The sequence below is a fragment of the Cynocephalus volans genome, chromosome 18 (assembly GCF_027409185.1).
Source record: "Cynocephalus volans isolate mCynVol1 chromosome 18, mCynVol1.pri, whole genome shotgun sequence".
Classification (NCBI taxonomy): Eukaryota; Metazoa; Chordata; class Mammalia; order Dermoptera; family Cynocephalidae; genus Cynocephalus; species Cynocephalus volans.
In genome coordinates, this window is record NC_084477.1 from 8,538,594 (window position 1) to 8,552,020 (window position 13,427).

Here is a 13,427-nt window from a genome sequence, read left to right on the forward strand (position 1 = left end):
AGGCGGTCACCTTGGTCCGGGCAGCAGCTAGAAAGCCCCGGAGGAGACAACACTGGGCTTCACGCGGGGAAACTTTGGGGACTGCAGCTGGGGAATTCTGTCCTCTGCGCGGACCCACGCATGACTTAGACGCTGACACACACGACCCTGTCCTTGTTTTTGTCCTGGGAAATGCCACGGGAAGTGCTGTCATTCGCCACCCCAGCCATGGTTCCTCTGGAGGGGACAAGACCTGAAGGTGGAGGGCGGGGGGCGAGCAGGTGAGGGGCGGCGAGGGAGGCGCCGCCTGTCCCACAACCCTGGGGACCCGAGAGCCGTCCGCGGCTGGGCCCCCCGAGCGCACGTGCGGGGCAGGCGGCGGCTCCGAGGACGAGGAGGAAGCCGCGCTCCGCGACCCCGACGAGAAGCCCCGGGGAGCCAGCCCGCGCCCGTCCTGCCGCCTCAGCCGCCGCCTCGGCCTCCCCCGCAGTCCTCCCGTATCCCTGCATTCCCCGTGGCGGCCGCCCGCTCCCCCTCCCGGGCCTCGACTGGGCCCGGCCGCACGACGCCGCCCGGGATGGGCCGCGGGGCGCGGGCGCGGGCGGGGTCGGGGAGGCGAGGGCGGGCGCGCGCGCGCGGGGGAGGGCGGCCGCCATCTTGGGTCCGGACGCGTCGGCGAGCGGCCGCCTGCGTGCGCCGGAGACGGAGGAGCCTCGCTGAGCCCCGGGCGCGAGCGCGGGAGGAGCGGGGGAGGCGGGGGCGGGCCGGCCGCGAGAGGAAGGGAGTGGTTGCGAGCCGGGCTGCGGCAGCTTCGGGGCTCCTCAGCCGCGGCACGCAGTCCCCGTCTTGCGCCTCGGCCGCCTCCGTCCTCGCCGAGGAAAGATGCCCTTCAGCCGGGGCTGTGGAGAAGCGGGGGAAGGAGCCGCCCGCGCCGCCGCCGCCCGTGGCCTTTGAATTCGGACGCGCACCCCCTCCTCCCCCGCCAGGGGCGTCGGGCGTCTCCGGCGCGGCGGCCGCGCTGTGGGGGGAGACCCGGCTCTCTCCGGCCGGCGCGGCGCGGCCCACGGGTGACCACCGACATGGAGCGGGCTCGGGCGGCCAAGTAGCCGCTGCTCCGGGAGCCCGGGGTCGGGGGCCGCCCGCAGCCCGCCTTCCCACCCCCGGGCGCGACGCGGCTCAGGCCCCTGCGAGCAGCCGGGAGGAAAATGACGAGTTTTCCCCGGAATCCGTTGGAAAAGGGACTCCCTGCACAGCCTTAAGAAAGACAGAGCGCGGGAGGAGAAAGGAAAAGCCGCCTCCGGGCCGGACTTGGCGCGCCCCGAGCCCAGCGGCTGCTTCGGGGACCTCGCTCCCCTCCCTTCCCGCAGGAGCGGTCGCCGCTGATGCGTTATCCAAGTGGCGGCTGGAAGGACTTGCAGCAGGATTTTTTGGTTTTCCCTCCCCCTTCTATACGTTCTCTCTCTGTTTTTTTTCCCTCCGTTTTCTGTTTTTCTTCTTCCCTGGAAGTGAATTGCTGATGCAAATCGGACTTTATTCATTCCTGATGCAACCGGATTCGTTTCAGGATTAGGTTGCACGAGCTGAAGTTTGAATGAAGGAGAAGAGTTGTTTTTTGTTTTTTTCTTTAAAAGAAGTGTTGACTCTTTAGTTGTACTTTTAATTATTTTATTTAAATATACGATTTAATTGTATTATTCTTTAAAAACTGTATTAAGTATATATTTTATGGCAACTCACCCTCCAGATATATGTATATGGGTGAAATTGACGCTTCAGTGACAGTGAGGTGACTGGTGTGTTGGATGTTTCATTCAGCACCGGCACTGCCTGGCAGTTGTTTGAATAACAAGTGGTTTGTTTTTAAAACCACACCTTTTAGAATTTAGGGTCAAGTAGTAGTAGTAAAAGTCGTAGTAATAATTTAAAGGAAAAGCAGCAGACACTGAAGCCAACATGTCTGGAGAAGTGCGTCTGAGGCAGTTGGAGCAGCTTATTTTGGACGGGCCCGCTCAGACCCATGGGCAGTGCTTCAGTGTGGAGACCTTACTGGATATACTCGTCTGCCTGTATGATGAATGCAATAATTCTCCACTGAGAAGAGAGAAGAACATCCTTGAATACCTAGAATGGGGTGAGTTGGTCTTGTTAATGAAATTCTCTCGGTCTTATTTAATGGTTAGAGTTATCACGAGTAAACTCTCTGCTCTGGAATGAAAGAAGAAAATTCACAATAAGAGGATATAGACACTAGTTATTTAAGATTTTTTTTTTTTTCTTAGTTTTTGGTAGATGTTTTCGTGGGAGTAAAACCATGCTGCTCAATTGTTGCCTTGATGTAAGGCCTAGCTAATGTGGAACTTATGGTGATGAATTTGTTTTTAGGTAAGCAGTAAGAGATTTTTAAGTAAATTCTGTAATGGGCAAAAATGCGTTATTGCTCACAGTTAATGAATGCATGGCCTTATAACAGCCGAACAATTGAAAGGTATTTATTGGTGGAAACATTCCTTCCCAGACTTTGGAAATCACTCTGGAAATGGGAGGAGATATTAAAATAATCTGTGTTTACCTGAGGTCTGCAGGAACTTGAAGGTGGTGATCAGTGGGTTTTATTTTTATACAGTACAAGCAAAGGAAACTACTACATGTGGATTTTCTCAAAATGGTGTTTGTAAGATGAAATGACAAATAGTTAAAAAAATTTTTTGTGGTAGTAGTTGATGGAGAATGTTTGGGGGCAGCTCCCACTGAAGTTAGATTTTCCTCTATATTGAGTTTATGTCTAAACTGGTTAGATTTTTGGCTTCGTTCGTCTAAGCGTAGATGTGATTTGGAGACCTACTGTAGTGGGACAGATCAGTGATGGGCGCACAGGCTGCATGTGACCTTCAAGCTTGGAGGCTCGGCTGAAGTTCTCCAGCCTCGGATGTTACATCCAGGGCGCACTCTAACGTCCACAAGTTCTCAGTTGGGAGAAGTACGCGTCCTCGCTCAGATCTGCAGTGGCCCATCGGTTTCTGAACGACGTTGGCCACATAGTGCATTGTACCTTTTGAATACTAGTAATTTAGTTTGTTGGAAGCTTTTATACTGAAATATCTTTGTTCGCAAGTAAAGCTTTATTTTCCTGAAGTGAAAGTCAAGTGCTGATTGTTTTCGGTTTTTTTTTTTTTTGGATTTGAAATTTATTCAGCATTTCTCACTGGTAAAACCACTGATTCAAGAATGCCTATACATAATGACTTTAATTATTCAGTTTGGCAGTATCAGAAGATTTCTAGGAACATGATGTCGTGAGGTTTTTAAGAAATATGTAAATGTAAACTGGATGATTTTGAAAAACAGATTACCAGACTCCTGTTGGGAATGTAAGAAATCTAAACTGTCTTTCAAGTGACTTCTCTTTAAAGATTGAGGCAGTTTTGACTTTGGTACTGGTTTTGTGAGTATATGTCTTTTATTTTTCTGTGTAGAGCGAAATATAAAGCATATGTAGGTTTACAACCCATGTTTCATAAATGTAGCCATACTATAGTGTTTTCTTTCGAAGACTTAAAAGGTTTTGGTACTTTGAGAGTTGGAATTTGAGTTCTTAAATTATAGTTTCACGGTGACACTCTAGTCTGTGATTATGATTGTCATTTAATGTCCTTTCTCACTTGCCAAACGATGGGAGAACTCTTTGTGTCAGTAGTAAATATGAGGGTACTTCAAAAAGTTAGCGGAAAAATGGAATTAAAAGATAATACGAATCCTTCCATGAGATTTTTGAAGACCCCCTCATATAATTTTAAATGATTTGAGATAAAAGGGAAGACCATATTCTCCATTGTCTTCTGGTTATTGGAGTTTACGTAGTAGTTTTATGCCGTGAGATTATTTTGCTTTATTTATGGATATTTTCCATTAAATAAATATGTTTTCTTGGATGTTGTTTCTTCTAAATGTATGAAAATACCTTGTTTATATATATTTTCACTTAAGTCAAAAAATCAAATAAGTATTTGGCCAAAATACATTTTGTTTTTATTAATGTATTTTAAATAACTTCAAACCAGGGACTTTACAAAATTTAAAGTAAATTAAGTTTTAGTGCTACTCTTCACGTTTTGTCTTTTTAAAAGTCTGATATATGGCATAACACAAATGTACAATTTCTTAAGTAAACCCCTATTGTTTTTCAGTAACAGAGAACAAGAGATTAGAATTTTAAAGGAATTGTTTTGTAGACTTTGGGGCCAAGCAGTGTCTGTTAAGTATCAGGCATTTTTAAGTCGGAGTATGACTTCTTGAAAGTGGGAGTTATCAACCAAAGAAGTTTGGGTAAAGAGTAAGAAGAGAAAGTTAGGAATGGAGAAGCTGTCAGGAGATGTATCATGGGTAATATTATTTACTGTCTTTAAGTTATTTGAGAATTTAGGTTGGGAATGCCAGTCTCTTCACATAAGCATTGAAATAGATGAGCTGTTCTTCATGTGTAAATTGATTGCTACATTTTGGAGAAATGTCCTCTTCTCATTATCTAAGATTATATAACAATTTAGATTAAGGAAGTTTCCAGATTGTGAATTGACCTCAGTTTAATTTTTTAAACATTATTTTTTTTTTGGTTTCTGATGATGATTTACAGGGTTTGTTCAGGTTAAATTTGATAATTTAGATTTGCCTTAAATGATATAATTTTTAATTTGATTTTCAATACCCCAAAAGAGTGCGTCTTTTACATAAAATCCTTAAAAGACCCAGTATTTGCAACAGAGAGCAGTGTAGTTAAATACTTTGTATTACATGCTATATATTTGTGTTTGGTATTTACATTAATGAAATTGTCATCTAGATATGCCTTATTTTTATGCTGATGATAGGTTATTTTTACAAATGGAGCCAGCCATGATTCGTAACCATTGCTTTATTTCCATCAATTTTATTATATTCCTAATTATTGCCCATTTCACGTCATGTTGGTACAGTTAATGTTTTGTTCATAACAGTATCATGACAATAAGAAAACTGACCATTCAAAGTCAGATACGTTGTTTTTCTTTGACAGCATTCCTTGCCCTTGGTGCTAATGGCCCGAGGGAGGAAATAACTAGAGCAGGAGAGAGAGAGAGGGGATTAAGCCATTGGGCATTAGAGAGCAAGGGAATGAGTGCCATAAGTCCATAGAACACTTTTTAATTTAATAATATATGTTATTTCCCAGGTATAGGCAATAAGATTTAAAAGATTATATTTTTTGTCTTCTTTGTTTTTTAAGTTGTTGAAATGATTATGGTTTCTATGTTTATAAAATAATAGTTTGGATGTCAGTAATATAACTCTGGAGTAAGTTTCAGTAGAGTTGTAGGAGTAAAACTAACTTTTACATCACAAACTAACTTGCTAGTAATGCTTGAATGAGTACATTATTCATCGAGTTGGCCACCCCCCTACTTTGGAATGGGAAATTGGAATTTTAGGGAAATCTTTACTAATTTACTTAAAAAATAGATGTAAAATAGTATTACTCAATGCAGAAGAAATATGCAAGGCTATCTGTATGTGAATAACTTTTTTTTTTTTTTGATGCTTTCTGACTCTTGGACTTTGTAACATTTCATACAGATTATCATAAATAACAGTAACTTTATAGCTTATTCAGATTTTATGTATATACACAGAGAATAGTCTGGTTAATAAACGTGTTACTAGAGCACATCAGCAGGTACTACGGTTTAAACTTTCTCTTTTATTTGAGTAGTTTTAAAGCTGTTCACATTTTTTCATGTGTGGGTTAATTAAGTGAGCTGATAATGGCTTGATTAGAAGGATCTGAGTCTTTTCTAGGATCCTTTCTTCCTCATGTCTGCTTTTCCTCACTGTTAGCTTTTCCTGCCTAGAACTTACCATGTTTATTTAACTTAGATGGTTAAATTTATTTTTGCTTAAGCCCTCAATTAGGGTCATCATAAATTTCTTCAGAAATATAGGCTGGGCACTTGTTTCTTTTATACTAGCCTTGCAATATTCTATTGTAATACAGATAGTGAATGAGTACAATTATCTTACACAGTGTGGGCACATGGTAGAAGCATGTTTAATAAGTGGTGGCTATTATTATTCCATTTCTCTCTCCTCTTTTTTTCTCTTCTGTCTCTCTTTTTAAAAAAGAAATCAGACAGAGATAGTTGCCAGATTATATTAGTTAGTGCAACAACTTGATATTCGTTAGTAATCGTTTTTAGAACATCATCGTTTTTTTTTTTTTTTTTTTGAAGACTATTGCTTTATGAATGAGAACAGGATGTCAGGACTAACACTTCAAGAATTTTAGAAATTTATTTATTTCATATGGAAATGTAAGGCATACCTTAGCATACTATAGAAAAAAATAGTGTAATGTGTTGGAAATTGTGTGAAATGTTACTAAATCTTAGGACTTCCATAGTAAGCCCAGGCTGTTTTAGGTAAAAGCACTGAATTTAGCACAGATTAATATTTTATTGTACCACTCTTCTGTGCAGTCAAATTTTTTTTCCCAAAACTTACTCTCTTTTGTTACTTACTTCTAGTGTGTTGTGTATGTAGCTCATTGTTTTTATCCTGCTGGTAGTGATAGATTTTAAAATCAATTTCCTAAGTCTAACCATCATTTAAAAAATTAGACTGGAATAGAAAATATCAGGTATGTTATATGTAGAAAAAATAAGTATTATTCAAAACACTTGTGTTTTCTTGCATTTCTTTTCTGCTCATCTTGTATTTCTTGAGATTGAGATCAAAAGAGTTTGAAATACTTTTGTGTAGATGAAGCTATATAAAATGTTGATTGTTTAACTGGAAATATATAGATATAGTTCCTTTTTGCAGAAAGGACACATAATAGATTAGGGACAGACTGAAGAACTCAGTGGAGGGAAGGAGTGTAGATAGGGACAAGATACTTGGAGAGAGGCGGGGGAGAGAATGAGAATAAATGGGGAGAGAGAGTGTGATAATGAAAACACTGTGTTCCTGGGTTGCTACTTCAGTTTGACTTGTGAATGACTGGCTATTTTTAATTTAGAAGAACTTAATGGACAGACAAATTAGCTTCACTCCTTTGTGTTTTCTTTGATTCATTGCCTCTTTTGTCATTTTCCTTTTCTGACTTTGGGCCAATGGGTGTTGACTTTCATTGATTGTCAGAGGTAGATAAGCTTGTTGAATTTGAGGATAACCATGTAACCCGTTAACAATGGTAGTTGTTTCTGGGCTGTATCTTTCCATTACTCCAGATGAATTCTAGGGTAGATGTGGTGATTATTTGCTCGCTCTATCAGATTTTTCTCATCCCTTGTTAATTCTTGAAACTGCCAGTGAGAGTGACCTCAGGTTTTAAGTATTGAAGACCAGGAATTGATCAGCTGCTTTTGCTATATCTTGATGAGTCAAGAAGTTCTTTGCATAATACGTTTTGTTTTTGAATGACCCACACCATAAGTTTAGGTCATCCCAGACATAAGAATGGCTGTCTTTTGTCACTGTGTATAAAACTCCTTTCCAGCTCTAGGGGATTTCCTTTTCTTCCACATTGATGATGATCAGAGCTTAAGATTGCTCTTCCTAGTTAGCTTCTCCACACTTCCTCTCTACGATTTCCACTCTTCTTCCAGGCAGTAGGTGGGGAATGGTTATGCTTCTGTTGGCTACACCCCTGCCCATTCTAGTGCTTCTTTACCTGCCTCTATAGGAGAGCAGACTGTGTCTTGCATGATAACAGGAGGCACAAGGACCTGCCTCCTCCTTTTCAATCCCACTATTAGTCCCTTAATTCTTCCTCGTTGAACTGTTTGCTTCTTTTTGTTTTTGTCTTTTTAATTTTATTTTAACATTTACTTGTACTTATTTGTGGGGTATGGTGTGTTGTTTCAATACATGTATATATTGTACAGTGATCACAGTGATTCACTTAAGGTAGATAACATTTTGTAGCTCTTAATCCACCACTTCTCCTCCTCTCCCTTTTCCTCCCCACCCAGCCTCTGGTAACCAATATTCTACTCCCTACTTCTGTGTTTTTTTAGATTCCATATGAGTGATATTATGTAGTATTTGTCTTTCTGTGCCTGGCTTACTTCACTTACCATGATAGTTGCCAGTTCCATCCATGTTGCTGCAAACGACAGGATATCATTTTTTTGATAGCTGAATAATATTCCATTGTGTGGATATACCACAGTTTTTTATACATTCGCTGATGGGCATTTAGGTTGATTCCATCTCCTAGCTACTGTGAATGAACATGAGAGTGCAGGTGTCTGTGATATTGATTTCATTTCCTTTGGATATAAACCTAGTAGTGGGATAGCTGGGTTGTAAAGTAGATCTATTTTTAGTTTTCTTAGGAGCCTCCACAACTGCTTTCTGCAGTGGCTGTACCAATTTACATTTTCACCAGCAGTATAGGAGAATGTCCCTTTTCTGCTCATCTTTGCTAGCATTTGTTATTTTCTGCCTTGTTAACAGCCATTCTAACTCAAGTGAGATATCTCACTGTGGTTGTAATTTGCATTTCCCTGATGATTAGTGATTTTGAGCATTTTTTTCACATGCTTGGCCATTTGTATGTCATCTTTCAGGTCCTTTGCCCATTTTTTAATTGGGTGATTTGGTTTTTTTTGGTGCGGAATTCCTTATATGTTCTGGATATTAGCCCCTTGTCTGCGGTGTAGTTGGCAAACACTTTCTCCCATTCTGTAGGTTGTCTCTTTATTTTGTTGATACTGTCCCTTGTGCAGAAACTTTTTAGTTTGATGTAGTCCTATTTGTGTACTTTTGCTTTAGTTGCCCATGCCTTTGTGGTCTTGCTGAAAAAAGCGCTGTCACTCCCATTTTGTGTAGCATTTCCTCTATGTTTTCTTCTAGTCGTTTTGTAGTTTTGGGTCTTAAATTTAGGTCTTTAATCCATTTTGTGTTGACATTTGTGTATGGTGAGAGATAGGGGTCTAGCTTCAGTCTTCTGCATGTGCATATCCAGTTTTCCCAGCACCTTGAGTAGAATTAATAATTGAATTCAGTATAGTGGCAGGATACAAAATTAGCACAGAAAAATCAGTATCCTTTGTATATGCCAATAACAACATAGCTGAAGATGAAGTGAAGAAAGTAATCCCATTCACAATACCTACCAAAAAAATGAACTACCTGGGAGTAAATTTAACCAAGGGGATGAAAGACCTCTACAATGAAAACTATATATACATTGGTGAAAAAAAAACTGAAGAGGACACAAATAAATGTAAAGATATCCCATGTTCATGGGTCGGAAGAATTAACAGCATCAAAATGTCCATATTACCCAAAGCACTCTACACATTCAATACAATCCCTATCAAAATACCAACGACATTCTTAACAGAAATAGAAAAAACAATCTTAAAGTTAGTATGGAATCACAAAGACTCCATATAGCTAAAGCAGCCTTGAACAAAAAGAACAAAGTTGTACTTTGTACAGTGTACAGCATCACACATCCTGACTTCAAAATATACTATAAAGCTATGGTAACCAAAACAGCATAGTACTGGCATAAAAACAGACAAATAGACCAATGGAACAGAATAGAGAGCCCAGAAATAAACCCACACAATTATAGCTGACTGATTTTCAACAGGGGTGCCAAGAATCTACATGGGGAAAGGACAACAACTTCAATGAAGTGTTTGCTTCTGTTATGGAATTAGGGTCTCTTCACTCTGGCCTCTTCCCTAGTTTCAAAATGTATTCTGGAAATCCATAGGATATTAATAGGTACTTTCTGTGTGTGTGTGTGTGTGTGTGTGTGTGTGTGTGTGTGTGTGTGTGTGTGTGTGTGTGTGTGTGTGTGTGTGTTGGCGGGGGGAATGTTTACATGGATAAGTTTGGGAAACTACTTTAGACAAAATTTAACATTAAAAATATTGCAGATTATCCTAGAATTTATGAAGTTTATCTGATTATAGAATCATCTTTTTGCAGAGTATCTGGAGGATGGTTTGACAACCCATGCTCCATGGAACACACTTTGGGAAATGCTCTTTCAGTATGAGTTCATGGTTTTTCTTGTAACTTTCTGAGCATCAGGGTTAGAAAGAAATTTTGAGAGAAACTTTGGGATACTGTGTGGTTTGGAGAGAGAATCCAAATTTGAATAAGTCATATTTTACTTAATGGTTGTAGACTTCTAATTGTTTCATGTGTGAAAGTCATGTGAGCTGAAAGGTAAACTTTATCGTAGTGGAGTAGGGTAAGAGTGATGCTGTTGATACAATTACGTCTAAGAAAAGCACCTTTGAAGTAGAATGGAATGACATATAATAGTGAACTTGTGCTGTCAACCCCTAAAGTCCTTGAAATTACTGAGAATTCTCTATTTATGTCCTTTTCTTGCTCTAATTAAACTTGTTTTTCTTCATGTATAGGCATTCACATTCTCACTTCTGTCTTTTGGAGCTTTAGTTACTGTAATTGTAACATGCTGCAAAACTGTTGTCTATCTTAAAAGATTTCATTCATTATTTTGTGATGTTTAAAAGGAAAAGACTATGGGGCCGGCCCGTGGCTCACTTGGGAGAGTGTGGTGCTGATAACACCAAGGCCATGGGATCGGATCCCATATAGAGATGGCTGGTTAGCTCACTGGGTGAGCATGGTGCTGACAACACCAAGTGGGGGGCTAAGATCCCCTTACCGGTCATCTTTAAAAAAAACAAAAAAAAAAAAAGAGGAAAAGACTATGGACTCATGCAATTTTAGAATCCATCATAGTGTTAAGTGTTGTTTTTCCAAGGTAACAGGGTTTTAGCTAAGTGGTTGGTTTCAGACTTTTGGACTAGGTGGGAACTTTACTATTATTTATAACATTGTATCTGTGAAGCTGTATGTTTCAAGAGCCATCACCTATTTATATGTACTATACGTAAATGAGAAAATGTATACTTGTCACTGTAGGCTTAATCAATGAGAAAAACACCTTCTATTCAGTTTGCTGTGTTCATAGTGATAAAGCTTTTTTTCAGTTTACTTAGAGTTTCCACGGTGAAGATCTACAAGGAGAACACCTTAACCTGAAATAGTCCTGTTCTGAACTAATAATACTGTTTTGGTAAAGAGGAGAGGCTTTGGATTCAGACAGACTCCTCTGATTATTGGCTGGGTGATTTAGGCAAGTTACTTAACCTCTCTAAGTCTGTTTTCTCATCTGTAAAAAAATGGACATCATCATAATAGCTGATTTTGCCAAAAGGTTGAAAGTTGGTTTAGGATTTTTCCTTTTCTAGTGATTTATAGTTGTATTTTGTCAGCTTGTTTCCCATTCTGTTTTTAAAATTTCTATTCTATCTAGCTTTATGTTAAAGGAAGAACTAAAATGCCATTTTCAAGCTATAATTAAAATGTATAGCTGTACTCAAATGAGTATGTAAATAACTTTTACCATTAACAAACATATGCATATTTTACTGATAATGTTTTATTAAGTTATGTTGGCACTGGAGATGTCTTTGTGTGACTATGCAAACAGTATCTTACTGTCTTTTAGGATAAGATATTTTGCATTGGAACATTTTGTTGTTATTAACTGAACTATTTTTTGGTAAATATTAAACCAATGCCCAGTCTTTCCATCACCAACACTAAGTATTATGAAATGACTAGTTACGTTTATATTTATGTAGCTCCAATCTGCAAATCAGTGGTAGAGTTCTAAACCTCAACTCAGAAGGTTAAAGTTATCATGAAAGAATATTGGTGTGTGGTTCACTTAGCACATTTTATGTGCTAAAAATTATGTAGTACCCATTAATGCATGTTGTGGTCTGACAGTAAGTAGGAAAAAAATGAACAATGTATACTAGTGTTTCCTAAGCTATATTTCAAGAGATGTAAATGAATATTCTGAAAATTCATGATTCAGTGGATATGTAAGATTGGAAAATAGCGCTTATTGTATCCCTTTTTGTATATTACAAAGCAAATTATCATAGAAAAATTTCAAAAAGTTCTGCAGTACAGAAACTTTTTTAACTTTGTTTTACCTAGAATTTGCTGAAGTTATTTAACTCTAGAACCTTTTTTATGAGGAACAGCTGCAGAGTTTGGGAAATGCAGTGGCAGAGCCTTTAAACTGGTTATGTGACAGAAAGTGCTTACTAAATTCTTCTACTACATTGTCACAATTTACATTAAACTCCAAACAAAGGTGAGGGTTTGAATGCTTTGCCTTTATCCTTTACATTTTTTTTTTTTTAAAAAGCACTTCCATTTGTATCACCTAAAAGCTAGTACCACAGTATTAAGCTGTCGTGGAGTTCTGCATCGGGTGTGTGTATATTTATACACAAAGGAGGACTAAGACTTGATATATGCCTTTGAGGAGTTTATATGTGCACTTCTTGGTTTGCCAAGTTGCTCCTGTTAACCTAGTGATTTTTTTTTTTCAAAGCTTGATCATTTTCTAATTTAGTTACTTCTCTAACCATTGTACAGAATTTGGGATAGAGACTGTGATGGCTATGAAATAGAACAAAGCTAATTAGATTTTATGAGAATTTGGCTAAAGCGGTATAGTTGTCCCGCTGTAGCAAGAATCCCATCCTTGAGTCTCTCAGTGTTTACTGGGAGTGGCTAATGCCCCAAGTTGACTCAGATGCTGTTAAAAGCAGTCAGGCATCTACTTAGAAGTGTTCTTTCCTGAGACTTTAAAAAAATACTTGTTTGAAAAGCTTAGGAAAAGTCACTAGGAGACAGTTATTAAAACCCCATTTTGAGATTGTATTGCCAGCTACTTGTGGTTTTGCTCTGACCAAAAGTCATAACCAAGAAACATTTAAAAACAGACTAAAAGCTCAGGTATGTAGTGAAGCTGACATATTGATATGATGTCATAAAACTTTTCCATGCTCTGTACTTATAAGTATTTTCCTAGAGTTTATGGTTAAAACCACAATAGTATTTGCAAGTCTAGTGTAATTTCTATTTCTCTCTTTTTGCTGCATGCCTTTGTAATGTGTCACCTGTTTCTGAATGGCGCATGCTAAGTTGACAATTTCTTCAGAAGTCCATTGCTGTGTTCCATTGCTTGAGGTCGTGATTGTTGGGATCATGTTTGTTTCCTTTGCCTGTGTGCCTGTGGTAATCCCAATTAAAAGCAGCCGCTCATGGGTTATTCTGGTTTTATTCAACTTTTGTATGCGTCTGGCTCAACTGACTTCTCTACTAAATGTGAGTAAATGGATTACATTCTTGAATCTTATCGACCTTATTAACCATGCTTTTGTTTTTCCATTCAGTGCTAAGTAATTTGTAACTTCATTATTACATGTTCCTCTAACCTGAAAATATTGTGACTCTTATGCATCCAGGACCTTAATTTAGTAGAAGCAATTTTTTTAAAAAAAACACTTGTATCATGATCCTTTGATCATGTCAGCATCCTCCTTAGTATC

At 39.2% G+C, this 13,427-nt stretch overlaps 1 protein-coding gene across 16 annotated transcripts in view; it reads left to right on the forward strand.

The window, feature by feature from the left end:
- The first annotated feature begins 725 nt into the window (after nucleotides 1–725).
- The window catches only part of CDC42BPA (CDC42 binding protein kinase alpha), a 302,649-nt gene continuing 289,947 nt past the window's right edge, over nucleotides 726–13,427 (forward strand). For 6 of the 16 annotated variants that reach the window (XM_063082820.1, XM_063082821.1, XM_063082822.1 and 3 more), the window contains exon 1: nucleotides 741–2,110. In XM_063082820.1, coding sequence (XP_062938890.1) covers nucleotides 1,933–2,110 — 178 coding nt within the window. In that variant the 5' untranslated portion in view covers nucleotides 741–1,932. Of the gene's footprint in view, nucleotides 2,111–13,427 lie in introns of all 16 variants that reach the window. The other 10 variants (XM_063082826.1, XM_063082831.1, XM_063082823.1 and 7 more) reach the window with 7 other exon arrangements.